Raw genomic sequence first — 19,069 nt, 5'->3', positions numbered from 1 at the left:
CCTAGACTAGATACCTGATGAAACAGTTGCTTAGTAATGCAAGATTAACTTCCCCAGACAGCTCACAGCTTTCAACCCGGTTTTATTGTCCCATCAGTACCGCTTTCTTCATACCAAATCAAAGCTACAACCTTACACATGGCGACCCTGTTCTGTGATTCCGCTAGACTCTGGACTCTCTGAAACGTTAGATTGCGAGCGTGTTATAATCTTAATTTTTTTTCCCTACAGCGCTCAAACAACTTCTGCGTTGTTTCCGAGCAGACTTGCAAAAGATTCACGGCGTTGTTGATCGGCGTTGCGTTGTTTGTCTTGTTTTGTTTTCTATATTTGTGTGTTTTATATGTGTGTGTTTTTTTTTCTCGCTTGTACATTGCACTGTTTCGATCAAAGATAAAAATTTGTTTTGCGTGTGAAAAAGTGCGTACTAGGTTGGGTATCTTTCGTGTGACTGTCGTAATTTTTGTGGGATACATTTATTGTGATTAGTGTGTTGCGTACTGGGTATAAATTGCACTAATGCAAACACGTAACCAAGCTAAAAGTAAGCAGTCCGACAGCTTAAGCAACATGGACCAAGGGGATAATTTGATTTCCAATATTAACGCGTCGGGCGGTTCCGAAAATGCAATGGAGAATACTTTAGACGAAATGCAAAACAGCACGAACAGGCTCACATCAGCTAACCAAATTGATTTGGCAGAACTCATGAAAGCCTTATTGCAACAAAGTAAAGAAAACGCACAGAAATTTGAAAAATCGTTCCGAGAACAAAAAGAATCATGTGAAAAATCTATCCGTGAGCTAGGCGAACAAATGACGCAGAAATCAGAGAAATCGATCCGCGAGCTAGGCGAACAAATGACGCAGAAATCAGAAAAATCGATCCGAGAGCTAGGCGAACAAATGACGCAAAAATCAGAAAAATCGATCCGAGAGCTAGGCGAACAAATAGACGAAAAATTAATCCAGCAGACAAAGTTGACAAGTCGATGCAGAGAGTGTCCGATGATATCTCACAAAGAATAAACAATCTGGCAAGTGAAATAAAAAGTGATATTATGAAAGAATTAGGCCGTACATTTGAACAAATCGATGGTCGTCTGCAAGCCTTAGAACAGAGCAAGTGGAGTCGCGATGCCGAGTCTAAAGAGAGCGAAGAACAGCTACTTAGGAATTTCCAAGCGCTGAGAGAAGAATGCCAAAGGGAACACCAGCAGGTACTCTCGAGGGTCCAAGAGGCGGAAACGCATTGTCCCACGTCCGTTAGCAACACAATAGCGGACAACAGTTTAGCGATCCACGCGTTGGAACAGCAAATGGAACAATTGAAGCAGACTGGGGCGGAGGACAAGAGGCAAATAGATGATAAGATTGCGGCATTAGCGGACATTGTAGGTACGATGAAGCTGACGGAAAGCGAGAACAATACTACACTGGTAGCGGCCGCAGAGACCGAAGAAGTGCGTTCGCTTCTGAGATTTCAGAAGGGACTGTTCGAAGTGAACAGGCAAAACAAAGCGGTAACAGGCGAATTAAAAGAACGCGTGGCGCATCTGGAAAACCGCATGGCGTGTGATTCCGAACTCGCCAATTGCACTAAAAATAGCCGTACGAACAGTGCAGAGAGGGACTCCGGCCACGAGGGAGATTTTGACGACAGGGAAGAATGTATTTTGAGGGGCAGACATGAGACGAATAGAAACATACAAGGGCCTCGCCAGGAGGAAATGCGGGGATTTGATTTTAAACATTTCCTTACGGTGAGAAAGTTTGAGATATTCCGAAATTCGCAAAAAGGAATACATCCACGAGCATGGCTCGAGCAATTTGAGTTCTGTCTTCCTCCCGACTGGGCAAGTTCACATAAGATAGAATATATGTGTGGCTATTTGGAAGGCGAACCGGCGATTCGCATGAGGTCGGCAGCGCGTCACTGCAACTCCACTCGGGAGTTTCGACAAGCCTTTCTCTCCGCCTATTGGTCGGAAGCGGCACAAGATAGGGTCAAGCATGGCATAATTATGCTGCCAAATTTGAACCAGTCTGGTTTCGGCAGCCCTGCACGCCTATTCGACCACATGCTGCAGGCAAATCAATTTTTATACGACCCATACGGGCCTGCGGAACTAATTAGGATATGCATCACCAAATTGCCGATGCACTTGCGCCACGTCATTCTTGCGGGACGATGCAAAGAGGACGTGGAAACGTTTAAGACACTTCTCCAAGAGTTGGAATACAATACAGCAGAATGCCCGCCTAATCAGGCACAAAGTTATTACGGGGCACAGCAGCGCGACCGCAGTCGTGGCCATATTACTAATCAACGGCGTGACTGGTCGTCGCGACGCGAACGGAACAATAATCGGGACCGGCCGTATAGAAACTGGGGTGACAGTCGCGAACACAGGTGGAACAACAGAAATGATCGAGGACGTAGACAAGATCATGAACGCAACAGGTACGGCAACCAGCATCGTTACTACGATGAACACGGTGGGAGTAGGATTGTAGGCGGAGCCCCACATGATGTTGAAATTCGGCCGGCCAACCCTAGACATAATCCAGTAAATGGAAATGAACGAAACCGGCAATGACAAATGATCAGCCCAGAAGGCGCCAAATCGGAACAAATGAGCGACATGGCAAATGAGTACATAGGATTTATAGAGAGGAGAATGAATTAATTAGTTTAAATTTGTGGCGTATGCATTTTGAATATTATGTTGGTAAAAAATTAATGATAAAGATGTTTCTATGTGATTGACTGAAGTGATGTTTTAATTTTTTTTTCTTTCCTTGTGCAATCAGGATTTAGTTTGATTCAAACGTGAAGATAAAAGGTTTCTTTGTGAACGAGTGAAATGCTGTTTATGTATTTTTTGTGTCAATTGAAAAGAGTCGCTCCTGAGAGAAGCAAGATCTGTGTTGAATTATTGCAAAAACTCAGGGGAATATCCGATCTGTGGGTATTATGTGTCTGGCAAACCCAGGTCCCCAGCTGTTAGTAGCCTTGTTTCCGATTTTCTGCTTTCAGTGCTACTATCTATCTATTACTATTCTATATCTGTCAGTATAAATGAGGATCTTTTAGTATAGTATGCGTGCTGTATGAATATTTTAAGATAGGAGAACTCTGAGAAAGGAATGAGTAAGTTTAGATTCTTGAAAACAGGATGCGATAATACGATTGTTTAACCATTGGCTTCCCAATATGCGATGATATGTTAATATTGATGATAGATGTCCTTTTTGTTCTTTATAGCTGAGTACGTAAAGTGCTGTCTGTGGATTTCGTAAGTATATTGATTCCCTTCAAGGTGAAAGAAGAATTGTGGTTTGTGTAATTTACGTCGCCCTGAAATATTATTGTGGCAGTCAAATACGAGCAGTTTTCCAGCAAATGGAGAATGGAACGGAAATGTGGATCCTTTTTGTAGTCTTCACTGATGTTGAGACAGAGCCTGAAAAATTATTCTGCGTTAATACTTGTCCCAGAAAAGCGACGTTTATGTGTTTTGCTGATGCTGTGAGCATTACAGCTTACTGTTTTCGCTGGTGCGGGATGCACTGCAGCCTATATGATTTGTACTGAGGAAGTTTCCCTCTTGAAGGTAGAGGATGATTAAATAATTTTGATTATGGGACCGAAGGAAAGCTTGGTTTAAGGTAATAAGGATGAAGCAAAACATTTGTCATTTAAACTACGGGAGGATTCGGATCTTTTGTGTCTGTTGTAAGTTCAATATGTTAAGATGATACTGTTTTACAGAATAGAGGTGACCATAATTTTGCCATTCATGAGAAATGAATCCAGAATAACCACCACAGGCGAAATGACTGATTTGGAAGCGAAAGGTAACTTAAGGAAGGAACGAAATCGCAGCAAAGTGGGTAAGAAAATGTAGTATAACCTGTATAGTGCAGACATTTTTACCGTTCTCAGAGTCATCTGCGTGATTAATTCTTGTGATAACGTAATTTTAGATGAAATTTTCTTACTGCTTTATGTGTGAATATATGAGTAAGATAAATGTATAATTGAGAGTCTCTTATCAGGTGTGTCAACTGGTATAAATGTTTTGGCGTATAAATAACCATTGTTCTTCCTTCTATGTATGTTTAAGGAACGTTTCTCCATGTTTATCATGTGACAAGACGTATGCAGCGAGCGTCAAGAAGAGGACGAATTAGAACAATGTTGTAGTGGTATATACACGGTGTTGAAATAGCATTGAAGTAGCTTGTTGGCTTAACTAATAGTGGAGTGAAGTAGAATTTTGAGTAATGCATGTTTATGGGTAGTTAGTTTGTAGAATAGACAACAGGTGTGCATGTGTGTGTGTGTAAATAACATGTAAACCCTATGCTGTCCTGACCTATACTTGCACAAGGGATAATCCTATTCATTTTAGTGAATTAATAAGTAGCATTTGATTTATTAAAACGTAAGTGAACCACATTAGTGATGTGGATTTAAATATTATATTGTCAGTTCATTTAATTTTTATTTTTACATTGTCAAGTCATTTCACTTTTATTTTTTTTTACATTGTCAAGTCATTTAAATTTTATTTTATATTGTCGATTCATCTAATTTTTTTATTTAAAAAAAAATTAAGTCTCACTTTTGTTCTTAAAAATTGTGAAAGACAATACTAAGTGGTATTATGTATGACATTGTGTAATCACATAACTACGATAAAAAAAAAAATTCTGTGAATGCAGTTGAGAACGTGAAAGCGAACCGGCTAAACTCTTACGAGACAGTGGGAGCAGCCGGACTAGTTGTAAACTGGCGGGTTTCCCAGCGGGGGACGCTGTCAACCGGGCCACTTCGGGAGCGCGGTCGACCACAAAAGAAGGACACGCGGCAAACACTTTCCCTTGTACCTGGAGCTAATGGGCGGCCGCCCCGGGCGACCTTTCCTCAAGGCGATGACCTGAGATGGGCGAGCGGTCCACCGTGCGGAAATCCATCTGCTGGCATCGCACCACACGCACGCGACCGTGACGAGACGGCCGCGGAGAAACAACACAAGGGGCGTGGAGCCTTTTGACAGGTACTGTCCAGAGAAACTTGCAGACGTCAACGACGCCTATCGACATTTCCTGACGGATGCCCACTGTCAAGCGACAGTAAATCATGGTTCGATGTTCTCTGGTCGCTAAGGGTGACACAAAGAAGAGCCATTAAGTGTCATCCTTGCCCAGGAATATCAACCTGGTGTGTCAATCGAGGATACCGCACGAATTTGACAACACAAACATGGAACCAAATCGAGATGTATGTGACACGGGCCACCAAGAGAAACTTCATGAGAGGGCAGAGACGGCGGGATCGCACACAACAGATGGACAAAAAATCCCTACTGACAGCTGCGGCGACGAACCCCCTCCCCCACCCCTTATATTGTGCCTCGGAACAGTAGAACTAGTGAGTGTATCAGTGAACAGTGATTATACGGTTCTTAGTTCAATGCATATACGTGTGTTTCTGTCACAGAAACTTTGACTCGTGTGTTTTGCAGGGATTCGATTTATTGGTGTTTATTAGACTGACTCTTGTATTTTGCAGGTGTTCTATTTTATTTTTAGACTTTGACTCTTGTATTTTGCAGGTGTTTTATTTATTGGTGTTTTTTATTAGATGTTGACTATTGTACTGTTTTATTGATCAATGTTTGTTCTTGTGTGATGTATTAGATTTGTGTTATTTTGTTTCGTAAATTCATTCATGTGGCATTGCTTTGTTTATCAGTCAGAGTGCTGTTCATTCTCATTGGACTGTGATCGATTAGCCTTTGCATGGGGCATATTTATTGTGAGGAACCCCTTAAGGGTAAAAATCACATAATTATTGTAGTTTCAGTATAATGACACAGTGCTCATTGTTTGCTAACTAATTGAAATATAGTAGAGTGATTAAATTAGTGCCACATAGTTATGTTAATTCTACAAATTATTATTTTTATAAGAGATAGAATTTTTTTGCGATAACCACTTTGTAAAACATGTTTTTTTCTTATCAATTTTTTTGCTTTTGCGAATTATGCATTGTAATGTTCTGCTTTATAATACTGATGTTATTTCATGTTCTTTTTTAATTGCTGTGGCACCTTTGCTATTTTCATAAATTTTGCTTGCTAATAAACAGTCATAATTTTCCTGTGATCAGTTGGCTCTTGCAATGAGCAAATACTGGTGAATTCCATAAGGGTAACAACCAGAAATTGTTTTCATATTAATGACACAGGAACCATTGTTTTTACTTGCTGACCGATTTAGGTCTACACGATCTTTTAAATAGGTGTCACAGATTGTGTGCTTTTTTTTTCTCTTTGAAATTGGTAGATTGTAAAGATGTTTGAAATTAATGTGTTTTAGCAAGTAGCTGGTGACCTTTTGCCTTTTCTTTACACTTTTGGTTTAAGTAGGGTGTGAGAAGCCTGCTTGGGAATGTCCTAGCATGGCCAGAAAATTCCCTGCACAGTCTTTTCCCGGAGCGTTGGGGTTATGAAAGGTCTCTGTTGGATTCCTTTCATGTTTGATTTCTTAAATCTGTTGTCATTTATGGAATAAATTCCTTTTCTAAATTTACTGTGGCGTTTCTGACTATCTGGGAGGAGACTGAGTAGTGGAACGTGTTACTTTTACACGTAAACAAGAACGATCTGTCACACTACTACACTTTAAAACACAGTTTATATGTAATTCATGTCACACAGTCTCATACGGAACCTACATCCACTTTCTGTTATATACTGTATATAATAAGATACTGTCATCCCCCTTCCCTTCTGTGTGAGAGGATGAATGATCAAATGTGTTTGTAGTTGCATGCTTGAGGGTAGCAGACAAGGCTGTCTGCTAGAGAACAGTAGGACCAACGTCGGAACAGGTAGCTACACTTTCTTAAAGCAGAGAGGTTCCTATTCTTAGTATGGTTCTGGCCGTCCGTTGTCATGTTGGTATAGGAAGCTGCCCCTCTGGCCCCTTCCGTTTGTCTTTGTGAGCCACCCTCAGGAAGCACGCTCGGTAGTAGGCGGTAGCAGTCTGGCGGTAGCAGTCTGGCGGTGGCGAGCGTCTGAAGTGGTAAGATCTCCGGCTAAGCGCGTGTCTGCTAAGTCCATAGGACAATGGATTTGTTAAGTTCAGCCTAACTGAGAATTTAATCACCTTGATTTCGGGTTAGCTCTAAGATATCTAATGTTATCTTAAATTGCAGCGCAGTATAATTCTCGTGTGAAGTTCATATTATTTTCTGGTAGTTGCTTTGTCACTACGTTATGAGTAAAGTGGAACCACGTGTTGGTCAGTAACTCTAACTAAGATCAATCTTAAATGCGAATGGTTGTGTGATTATAACGTCTCGTCTTGACAATATTTTCAATATAGCAACTTTTCTTTATGTTCAACCCACGTGGGGTGTACTTTGTGAGACCAGTACCACGTGCTTATATAACTGTTTGACCCGTCAGGTTAACAGTAAGACGTTAGTAACCAGTTCGAGGTTTTTCTTTTGTAATTTGCTTTTCGATCTAATTTATTTTAATTATCAAAATTATTGTGGAGTGATACGCTTTGTGTAAACCAAATTGACCACGTGAAGCATGTGGTGTAATCATCAAAGTAGCCCTCAGCTATTCTTTTCGCGAAGATTTCACAAAGAGTTAATATGAATTTAGTATACCAGTGTGTGGTAATTACATGACGGACAGGATTGTGCTTCGAACGTAATTTCTTTGGGTAAAAATTTGAATCTGTTTGTAGTGGTTAACTTTCTCTTGCATGCGTTTCAACGTTCTTTGTGTGTTGTTTTATGAATGCAGTGTTGTATGCAGACTCCCAATCTTGGCTCCATATTTGATGTGTTCCGTAAGATTTTCACCATCCTAAATAAGGCACCAGCTTGTTACGAATAGAATTTAATATGCTGAAATTTCATGATCAAACTTAAAATAAATTTCCAAATATAAACTGAATTCCTTCTTTTTATTTAAATTCTCCTTTATATATATATATATATATATATATATATATATATATTACCGGTTGTTGTATGACTATTAAAAGATTATAATTAATGTTAGTCTGGTTGGGAATTCAGTAAACCTAGACTAGATACCTGATGAAACAGTTGCTTAGTAATGCAAGATTAACTTCCCCAGACAGTTCACAGCTTTCAACCCGGTTTCATTGTCCCATCAGTACCGCTTTCATCATACCAAATTAAAGCTAAAACGTTACAGGGTTAACATTAAAAAACCGACGAACTGCACGGATGGATTCACGACTGTAAATTGAGGAAAAAAGGTCCTATGAACATGTTTCTGGAAATGGTCACTGTGCATGTGACAGCAAATGGTCCAAGAACGCACTATAGAGCTGCATTGCATCCACATAGCAGATGTTCAAAATGGCCTCCATGGGATTGCAGATTACGGGGATACTAGCGGTTGTCATGCAGGATATGCATAATCATACTTTGGCTTACACCATATTGGCAGGCCTCTTGCCTGTAGCTTGTACTATGGTTTGTCTCAATATCCTGTAGAACCTGGTCCTCCACATCTGGTGTTTGCACAGTCCACCGCTTTCCTGCACATTTTTCTGTTTGAAAGAACCCATGATCATGCAAACACCCATAAAGAGCTTGAAATGTTGTGTGGCATGGCTGATATCTTGTAAGGTGGTGGTGTAATTTTGCCTCTTGCGCAGTGTTTAGCACACTGGACTCGCATTCGGGAGGACGACGGTTCAATCCCGTCTCCAGCCATCCTGATTTAGGTTTTCCGTGATTTCCCTAATTCGTTTCAGGCAAATGCCGGGATGGTTCCTTTGAAAGGGCACGGCCGATTTCCTTCCCATTCCTTCCCTAACCCGAGCTTGCACTCCGTCTCTAATGACCTCTTTGTCGACAGGACGTTAAACACTAACCACCACCACCACCACCACCACCACCACCACCACCACCACCATTTTGCCTCTCAACATACTGTTTTAAATATAGAAATGTAATCTACTCATCAAGCTGAGCAGTTTGATACCACACATGCCCTACTTCAAGTAAAGTGATACTAATTTGCAAAGTATCGAGAGTAATCAGTCATGCTGCGCTGGATTAGCCGAGCGGTCTGAGGCGCTTCAGTCATGGACTGTGCGGCTGGTGCCGGCGGAGGTTCGAGTCCTCCCTCGGGCATGGGTGTGTGTGTGTGCGTTTGTCCTTAGGATAACTTAGGTTAAGTAGTGAGTAAGCTTAGGGACTGATGACCGTGGTAGTTAAGTCCCATAAGATTTCACACACATTTGAACATAATCATTCATACACGGCCAGCTTGAACTCAATACTAAGAAGCGTCCCTACTTTACATATTAATACCCACATAGTATCGCAATCACTTTGAACTGATGTAGACCCAGGGAGTTCCCAGACTTTGAGAGAAGTACATGGAATGCATTTCAAGGGAGGCCATAAAAGGCTGACCCTTCACAGTGGGGAGGCAGGCACCATTAGCTAAGAATAAGCCATTAAGCGAGCTTATCTGACATACCTGTGTTGAATGGAAGGAAACATCTTAACATAACAGGGGTCCATGTGGTCGCTTTTAGAGGACCAATACACGGAATTCGCATTTACAAAAAATGTTGAGTCGCACAAAATAAAGTAATCAGCAGGGGCGAGACGACAGGACAGAACACACGTAGAAAGACCACACCTGATGCCTGGGAAAGCTTTTAGGAAAGCAATGCCTTCAGAATCACATTGGGATGTCTTTGAAAAGTACAAAAAACATTGTTGCTGTGTATTTTTTACAGAACAGAAAACAGGTCACAATGGAAAGCACCACTATTTTTTAACAAATACTTGCACATCACATGATGGAGTGGAGAACATGAGGGTGCTCGTGGACAGTTCATGTATCAGCAGAGTCAGAGTATAGGAGCGAAACTTGAATGCTATAAGCATTCAGGTCAAATGCACCACATAGTCATACCCCGAGGTGATTTAAACCCGCAAACCGCCCACCAGGGTGTTGTTTTACCATGTATCAGCATTGTCCTTAATTTATGAGCATGAGTGTAGTTTTGGATTTAGCAGTTACGAGACGGTAACTCAAACGCCACACTTTCTCATATCACTCACTCTGTGCGGACTCCCAAGGAAGACTGCAATATCAACATGAAAACAATAAATAAACAGTTACAAACTTTGTACAAAATATTTTCATGTGTCGTTAACAAAGAAAAATCTAAAGGATATATTCAGTAATTTATTTTCAAATGAATGGTATGATGAAAACTAGTGCATTTATGAGGGATAAGAATAAAGGTGGGTGTCCCTCTTGTGAACAGATTGAACATTTTGAATTGATGTATATGCTTGTAGATTAGATTGTTCTACTTATGTGTGTGTATTACTATTTTACATTTTTGTTAAAGCCATATTCCTTTTTACATGTTTGTTAAAACCACATTCTCACAGGTATATATGTATGTACTAATGTTTTTGCATTGTTAGAGAGTTACAAATACTGTGTTAAAGCTATTTTGTTACAGGTTAAGTGGCATAGTGCCTGTTCATGTGCTACTATTGGAGATACAACATCCATATTCAGAATATTAATTGATGATAAGCTTTAAGATACAAGAATTTTGACATACTTCCAGATAGCATCCAAATGATAATATTAAACTATTAGAGGACTGATGATAATTTAAATTATACAGACTGGTTGAGAAATTGTGGTTCAAGTAATTATACAAAGGAAATTTCCTCACCTTCAACCATTTTCATCATCACACTTAGCGTGTATCATTGATAAGGAAAAGTATTAGATGTAACTCAAACCATATATAATTATTGGCATTTATCAGTATTAATTTTCAGAATGATAGAGACCATCAATAGATAATTGTTGAATTAATGAATACTAATTTTCAGTATGGAATAATAGAATATGTGCCATCTATAAACAAAATTTTAGAATTGAAACATTTACAGCATATGTATCAATATTTAGGGTGAGTCGTGAGGGTTTCCACCAGTTTCTGGAGGGTACTCCTTAGGTTATTTGGAACAAAAAGTGTAAATATAGTAATGGGATCAGATCCATAATTAAGGAGCTACAGTAATTTAAAAACTCAGGAAAGTGGCACAAAAACTTTTATTGTAGGATTTCATTATAAAAAATGCAAATAATAATTAAACATTTTGTAGCAGTCTCTTGCATCCAGAGTGGATCTGAAGCAAATGTTCAAAATTTCCTCCCTGCATTTGAAAGCAAAGATTCACACAGGAGTGAACTGCACAAGTAGCATTTCGTAACTTCACGTGCCCGTTCGCTATTTATGTTGCGGCATCGAAAATAAGTCGTGTCAATTTTTCTCATGTTTCCACCTTAACTTCGTACACAATGTCTTTCATCCATCCCCAGATGCAGTAATCTAGGGGTGTTAAATTTGGGGATCTGGCAGGCCAGATATTTTTTAACAAATACTTGCATATCACGTGATGAAGGCATGGAGAACATGAGGGTGCACGTGGACAGCTCACGAATCTGCGGAGTCTGAGGGTATAGGAGCGATACATGAGTGCTATAGGCCAGAAGGAAAATACTTTACACCCCAATACACTACTCAAGCTTCATTGGGCCAAAAAACGACGCAAGTCGTACCACAATCAGCACTGGCCCCTACGAATTGTAAGGGATGAACACAAGGCACCGCGGAGGGAACAAAAAAGATATAGAGACCGGACCTATGGGTAGAAGAAGGGAGATCTCTTCAGAACAGGGCTGTGTGTAGATGGAACACTTACTGTTCTTTAGGCCTAGAAGAGCTTTTTAGTGTACACTTACGTTCACAGTGATCGAAAATCGCGTAACCTCCCTGGGGTGGAGATCATGGATTTCGACCCCAATTAGTTGTTTCTGCGGAACAATTACAAAGGGCAGAGGTGTACATGTTGCCAAGCCAGAGCGAGTGGATGGTTCAAATGGCTCTAAGCACTATGGGACTTAACATCTGAGGTCATCAGTCCCCTAGACTTACAACTACTTAAACCTAACTAACCTAAGGACATCACACACATCCATGCCCGAGGGAGGATTCGAACCTGTGACCATAGCAGCAGCGCGGTTCCAGACTGAAGCGCCTAGAACCGCTCAGCCACAGTGACCGGCGAAAGCGAGTGGACATTGCCAATAGTTTATCTAGGGGAAAACACAGTTTTTCGTCTCACGAAAACTCAGGACAGTTTCTGACTGCTGATACAATCAAGACCAGAATAGTATTGATGTTTACAGGTCCGCACAGCATCGACTCGCCGCCGTCGTCATACGCCACTGCCGACCACAGCAGCCGCCGACAAAGCACGGTAAGTATCGCGTTTCTCAGGCGCTCAGTAAGGGAGTCACTCAGTAAGGGAGTCAGTAAGTGTGTGTGCACTTCACTTCTTGACACGCACACACAATGGTTACGGTTACTACAAGCCACACCACAAGTTGGGAAACGGGGCCAAATTTCTAATAGTTTACTGTCGAGTTGAGATTTTCACAAACGTTTTATTCGTATCTTACAGAAACTAGCAGTACGGCAATAAACAGCCTTTTAAACACGCCGCTAACGGCAATGAAGTAATTTATAGCAATACAACAATTTAAAATTTAAAAAAAACATAGAAGCTAGCAGTAAGGCAATAAACTACCTTTTAAAACACGCCACTAAAGCCAATCAAAGTAATTTATAGCAATACAATAATTTAAAAAATTTAAAGAACATTAGTAAACAGGCTACTAAAGTAAATACAGAAATTTAGTAATAAGGCAAGGTGAGGTAGTGAAGCTACCAACACCGCCATTAAAAAAATTAAACAGGTCTCAGCAAGCACACGATTAATGGCAATAAAATGAATTTACAAACTTGGAGGAATTTAAAAAAATTGAAACAAAAGTGTCCTGGAATATCATTAGAACATAATAGATATGACGGACCCGTGTAAGGCGGCCACAAATCACCCACTCAGGGATGCTCGGCCTAGACAGAATACTGACCAATTAAAATACGCCCGTAAACACAATTGCCACTCTCAGGCTGGTCACGGCACCGACTTTTAGCCAGCGAAAACATGTTATAAGATGGCTTAACTTGCTGACAGAATTAGAGCTAACCTCGTGCAAGGAAACATTACCACACACCGTCCTGAATGAGCGACCACATGATCAACCAACAAGAAGCATGAATTTATTCATAACCCACGACAGAATAGCGAAACAAACTGCCAAAAGTACACCTCCCATCGGATAGAAACGAGAGGAGGAGCAAAGATCACTGTCTTCAATTACACCGGTGGCAGGGACAGGAAACCCGGTCGCCGTAGGCAGAAGAGACGCTGGTTACACAAAATTATTACTTAATAATTAAACCTTCCACGAACTTAACTTGCAATTATGCTCCAACAGGCAGTACACGACCTCCGATGGCAAGGATCCACACATCCGACCGCGCACGCGTCGCCAGCGTACCCAACACGCCGCTGTCACGCGACAACACGCTCTGTCACCGGAGTTCGCGTTTTCTCTGCAACGTTGACCGGTAGTGACCGCTCCTTCATGTTAGGTGTCTCCTTTTAAATTCCAGTGTTGAAACGGAGGATTTAAAGAAGCTTGTTAACGTCCAACCAAGGCGAAATGAATAGCAACTACTCGTGGGGCGATTCTGTATACAACCAACACGCGGGGAGCTCTTCCGTCAACTCGACCCGCTCATTACACACAACCGACATACATCACGTGGCGACTCGGTACAACCGACCACGCCTGCTTCGCGCTGGAGAGCCACACTGCCCTCCCGTGTCCACCACACACTCTGCGCGCAACGCCCCTACTTCCGCGCCACCACACGAGGTTACAACCGGTCAAAGATCTCACTTCCTCCATAGCAGTTTCCCGGAAGCAAACACGCAGATATCGATAGCAGAGGGAAAAGACAACGAAGCAGCCACTTAATGACAGACAACATATCAAACAAAGATGTCAGGGGAAGAAAAGGAAAACCAATGCAATCTAAACACAAGGCGTAGCACGAGTCGATACATGGCTCACTTCTATTGGAGATTGGAGTTGTATTATGCATTTTCTTCTCACTTCCTCGTGTCCATGCTAGCCACGTATCGCGTGTGTGTTAATAGGGCTTAAAAGTCGAGAAAGGTATCGGTAAATGTACGTTATATTCCAGCTAAAATAGCATGGACAATAGGGCATATTGAAGTGAGGTGAGTGTAATATTTTGGAGGTTAAATTGTTTTGTGATTATTGTATTGTAAATTATGCTAGGGGTTCTTTTCTCCTGTAGGAACGCTTTTGACAGGTTGTTATGTGTTAACGTTTATCACGATTAATTTCATTTAGTTTGTGAATTCCTTGTCAGGATCTTCCCAGTTATGGAGGATTTTTCAATGTCATCAACTACACACCTGAACCCAATGTGTATGGTGATTCTGTAATAAAAAGATTTAGTACAGGTAACAGTTGCTCGTGTGTTCTAGAGTAGAGGCTACCTCTTCCTCACTGAAATATTTTAGAGCATGTATGACGGCTGTTATTCTGATGTCTAATCGTGCCTTCATCCGGGATCTCCTTACCTTGCAGGGCCTGGGTTCACAGGTATTTTAGTTCTGTCAGATGTAACCGTGTGTGGCAAGTAGTAAGGACGGGTCATAACGACCGGGGGAGTACGTTGAAAGTCCGTGAGGTTACTTGTTTAGGCAAAGCCGTGCTGCCTCTCGACCATTTCCATCTGCTTGGCCGTTCACAGACACCATCTCGGCTTGTTCCCGACATGAATACCGGGTCACTCTGCTGCCTACAGTCGCTTTGTCACTCGCACAGCCTGCAACACACAAGGAACACATGGGTCACATGTATATATTAACTAGGGAACCAGAACTCCACTGACAAACTTTCAAAGGCGGTAGTACGGACCAACACATTAAAAATGTCTAGTAAACAACTGATCTAAATTGCACAGCTTAAGGGCTATGAGCACTTGCTCATCTTCGACACTGTGAAACACATTTCTTCTACTGCACTCTCTTTGTTTACCACATTTTGGGAGGAGGTTTTTGTGTTAGAAGAGCCAACACCGTGTTACGAGTTGAGGCCGAAATGCACGCGTTTTAGCTCACGCAGGCTGGCTTGAATAGGGAAGAACTATACTGACGTGAGGTCTGGAACATGACAAGGAATTAGAATTCAGAAAGCGGACGTAATTAGTTTGATACTTAACTTTAATCCATTAATGATGAACGTCGCTCTTGACGGTACATGATTCACAATATTATCTGCTCAGAATAAAGTCTTGAAGTAATTATAGTAACTGAATATGGCGCCTTGCTAGGTCGTAACAAATGACGTAGCTGAAGGCTATGCTAAACTGTCGTCTCTGCAAATGAGAGCGTATGTAGTCAGTGAACCATCGCTAGCAAAGTCGGCTGTACAACTGGGGCGAGTGCTAGGGAGTCTCTCTAGACTAGACCTGCCATGTGGCGGCGCTCGGTCTGCAATCACTGATATTGGCGACACGCGGGTCCGACGTATAACAACGGACCGCGGCCTGTTTAAAGGCTGCCACCTAGCAAGTGTGGTGTCTGGCGGTGACACCACAGAGGTAGTATAGACCAAACGAAGAAAAAAAAAGTCCAGTAAACATGGGCTTTAAAATCCATACCTTAAAAGCTATGAGCACTTGTTTAATAGACGTGATGTATTTCACAGTAACGAAGATGAACAATTGCTCATAGCTCTTAAGGTATGCGTTTTAGACGCAATATTTACTAGATTTTTCTATTGTTTTGGTCCGTACTACCACCTCGCAAAATGTGGAAAGCGAAGATGATTCAGTAGAAGAGATGTGTCTCACAGTTGTGAAGATCGACAGGTGCTCATAGCTCTTAAGATAAGCATTTTAGAGCCCATGTTTACTAGACTTTATCTTGTTTCGGTGCGCACTGCCACCTCTTAAAGTTGGTACGCGGAGTTCTGTATTGATGACATTCACAGCACTTACTGAACAGTGTAGACCCTTTATGCACAGCCACAACTGGCGGTGTGACCACACTTGGGGTGCTATCTGGAGTCCTTAGTATTGCGTGAATTCGATGTCAGAATTGTGAAAAATGTCCTTTGCAACCTCATTCTGCGTAACATTTCATTTTTACTTTCTTTCTTCGTGCCATAATTGCTCTCCATCTTCTAATTTTGAAAGGTTCAGGAATAGTATTTGCTGTATCCGTATCGTGGGCTGGCAGGAATAACAAAGAAACAAATAAAATCAAAAAATCTTTTAGTGGTTTTTTCTTTTAGTTGTGCAATTTCCTCGCAACAAAGATTCAAATTCTCTACTTGAATACGAGCAATATTTACCCTGTTATGTCAGTTTGCCAGGTACAGTGGCGGCAGCGATGTCGCGGAACCTGCCCAGCGACCTGGAGGGGCTGCTGGTGAGCGGGGAGGGCGCCGACGTGACGCTGGTGGCCGGCGCCTCGCAGGTGCCCGCGCACCGCACCGTGCTGGCGGCTCGCAGCCCCGTCTTCGCCGCCATGTTGCGTCACCCTACACTAGAGGCGAGCAGCGGCCGCGTCCACATCCCTGACGTATCCGAGCCTGTGCTGGACCAGCTGCTCGCCTTCGTCTACACGGACGAGGCGCCCGCGATGGCGACCATGGCGCACGACCTTCTCGCGGCGGCTGACAAGTACGACGTGTCGCTGCTCAAGAAAAGGTGCGAGCTGCAGCTGGCGAGTGACTTGTGCGTAGAGAATGCGGCAAAAACCGCCGTGCTCGCCGTGCTGCATTCGTGTCCTCTGCTACGCGAGACGGCGGCCGCCTTCATTAGGAGCCACCCCGTGCAGGTCATGGGCACCCGCGGCTGGGAAGAGGCGATGCGGAACCACCCGCAAATACTCATCGAAGTCTGTCGACACGTCGCATCGACGACGTCAGCCAACAGGTTCGCATTACTGCACACTTTAAATTCCCACACCCAGTGAAGTAGCGCAATGCTTGAGACGACGTGTTCGTATTCGAAGACTAATGGGGTTCAAATACCTGTCTGACTGATGACATTCACACCACTTACTGAACTCTGTAGACCCTTTATGCACAGCCACAACTGGCGGTGTGACCACATTTGGGGTGCTATCTGGAGTCCTTAGTATTGCGTGAATTCGCTGTCAGAATTGTGAAAAATTTCCTTTGCAAACTCCTGAGGCCATCGATTACTAGGCTTGCACAATACTTAATCTAACTTGTGCTAACTTACGCTAAGGAGAACACACACACCCATGCCCGAGGGAGGACTCGAACCTCCGATGGGGGGGGGGCGAAGCCGCGCGAACTGTGGCAAGGCGCCTAAGACCGCGCGGCTACCCGACGTGGCACCTGTCTGACCATCCGTAATCAGGTTGACCGAGTTTCCATAAATCACATGGCTAATGCCAGGATAGATCCTTAAAATAAGCTGAAAGCACATTTCCCACCCACTTGTCCAATATAAGCTTTTGCTCTGTCTCTGATTACATCGACGTCGACAGGAGGTTACAGCTTAACTTTCCGTCCTTTTTATATTCCTCTGCGTCTGTGTAAAAGACTGAAGGAAGATTAGTGTCTTACGTTCCGTCAAAGAGGTCGTTAAAAATGGACCAGTGGCTTGTGTTAGGGATGAAACTCCGTCGTGCTCTTCCGAAGGACCCATCACAGAATTTGTCTTAAGGGGGTAGAACAGGATAGAATTTTTTGGCGCCTAATTTTTATTGGCTTAAAATGTTCCTTAGAGAGTCTGTTTTTAAGAAAAATCATTCATATAAAGTGAACGATAAATGTTAAAATATGTTAAAACGGCGATTTGCAGACGGGGGTCTGGCGCATCTGAGTGGTCGAATATAACCGATGTAGTATTGTAACGGTTACCAACTGAATAGAGGTCCTTTTAGTTTCCGAGAGTACCAACTACAATATGATTCTCAACAAGATTTCTCTTCGTAACATGATTCGTTTATGGTAAACAGGCTGAAAGCACGTGCTTGTGTCGTGTCTGCATAACTTGTTTCGCTTGTTTATCATACGAATTACAACGTGAGAGCTTGAAAATGACAATCAAATGTATTTATACGAATAGAAAAGGTTCGAAATGTAATCCCAGACGTGGAAAAAGCGCTTCGATTCCCAAGCGGAAATGAGTTAATTGATATAATTTCGTCAAAATGCGAGTGTTTCGACATCAGCGAAAAAACGGCCAACCGTATGGTGCTGGCATTGCCGGCTAAAGGTTTCTTCAGTCTCAGTATTAAAAAACACAAGTTAAAACGTTAAACGCTGTTTTCTCAAAACAACAGTTTTCAAGTTGGCAGGAGCTACAACTTATGATTCAGTCTGGAACCGCGCGACAGCTACGGTCGCAGGTTCGAATCCTGCCTCGGGCATGGATGTGTGCGATGTCCTTAGGTTAGTTATGTTTAAGTAGTTCTAAGTTCTAGGGGCCTGATGACCTCAGATGTTAAGTCCCATAGTGCTCAGAGCCATTTGAACCCATTTGAACAACTCATGAAATATACATGCACTTACGCTATACCTTTTCGTAACTTGGAAGTCGGCCGTTTTTCTAATGTAGTACGTAAGGTTTTTGTGATATATTTTAATTTCGATTTTGGTGCACGTTTTTATAACTACATTTTTGCGAAGAAATCGATTTTTACTTCAGAGTCCACCATTTTATTAAAATCAACTTCTTTTAAAATAGCCATACGTACTACGCTAGACAATATCAACAGTTTCAAAACAGTTTTTCAAATTTTGTTCTAAGTTGAAAATTGTGGCCTTCAGAGCTCCCACCAGCCACCCTCGCATTCCACGAAGGCCTATCGTCGATGTCGTGTAGTGTCCTCTGGGAGTAAGCTTTTTACTTTAAAAAAACGTAATACAATTTTAAGGGTGTACAATAAAGGTCCAGAGTCAGTTTTGTAGTTTCTTTTGTTATGTTATTGAAAAAAAATCATTAACATTAGTTT

At 42.1% G+C, this 19,069-nt stretch overlaps 1 protein-coding gene across 1 annotated transcript in view; it reads left to right on the top strand.

Moving 5' to 3' along the window:
- The window catches only part of LOC126249273 (speckle-type POZ protein-like), a 92,656-nt gene that overhangs the window by 38,347 nt on the left and 35,240 nt on the right, over positions 1-19,069 (top strand). The window contains exons 2-3 of the mRNA XM_049950927.1: positions 12,312-12,382; positions 16,449-17,013. Coding sequence (XP_049806884.1) covers positions 16,466-17,013 — 548 coding nt within the window. The 5' untranslated portion in view covers positions 12,312-12,382; positions 16,449-16,465. The remainder of the gene's footprint in view (positions 1-12,311; positions 12,383-16,448; positions 17,014-19,069) is intronic.

Source organism: Schistocerca nitens, chromosome 3 (genome assembly GCF_023898315.1).
Source record: "Schistocerca nitens isolate TAMUIC-IGC-003100 chromosome 3, iqSchNite1.1, whole genome shotgun sequence".
In the NCBI taxonomy this organism is placed as follows: Eukaryota; Metazoa; Arthropoda; class Insecta; order Orthoptera; family Acrididae; genus Schistocerca; species Schistocerca nitens.
Note: the sequence above shows the minus strand (reverse complement) of the source record. Positions and strands in the feature narration are given on the sequence as shown.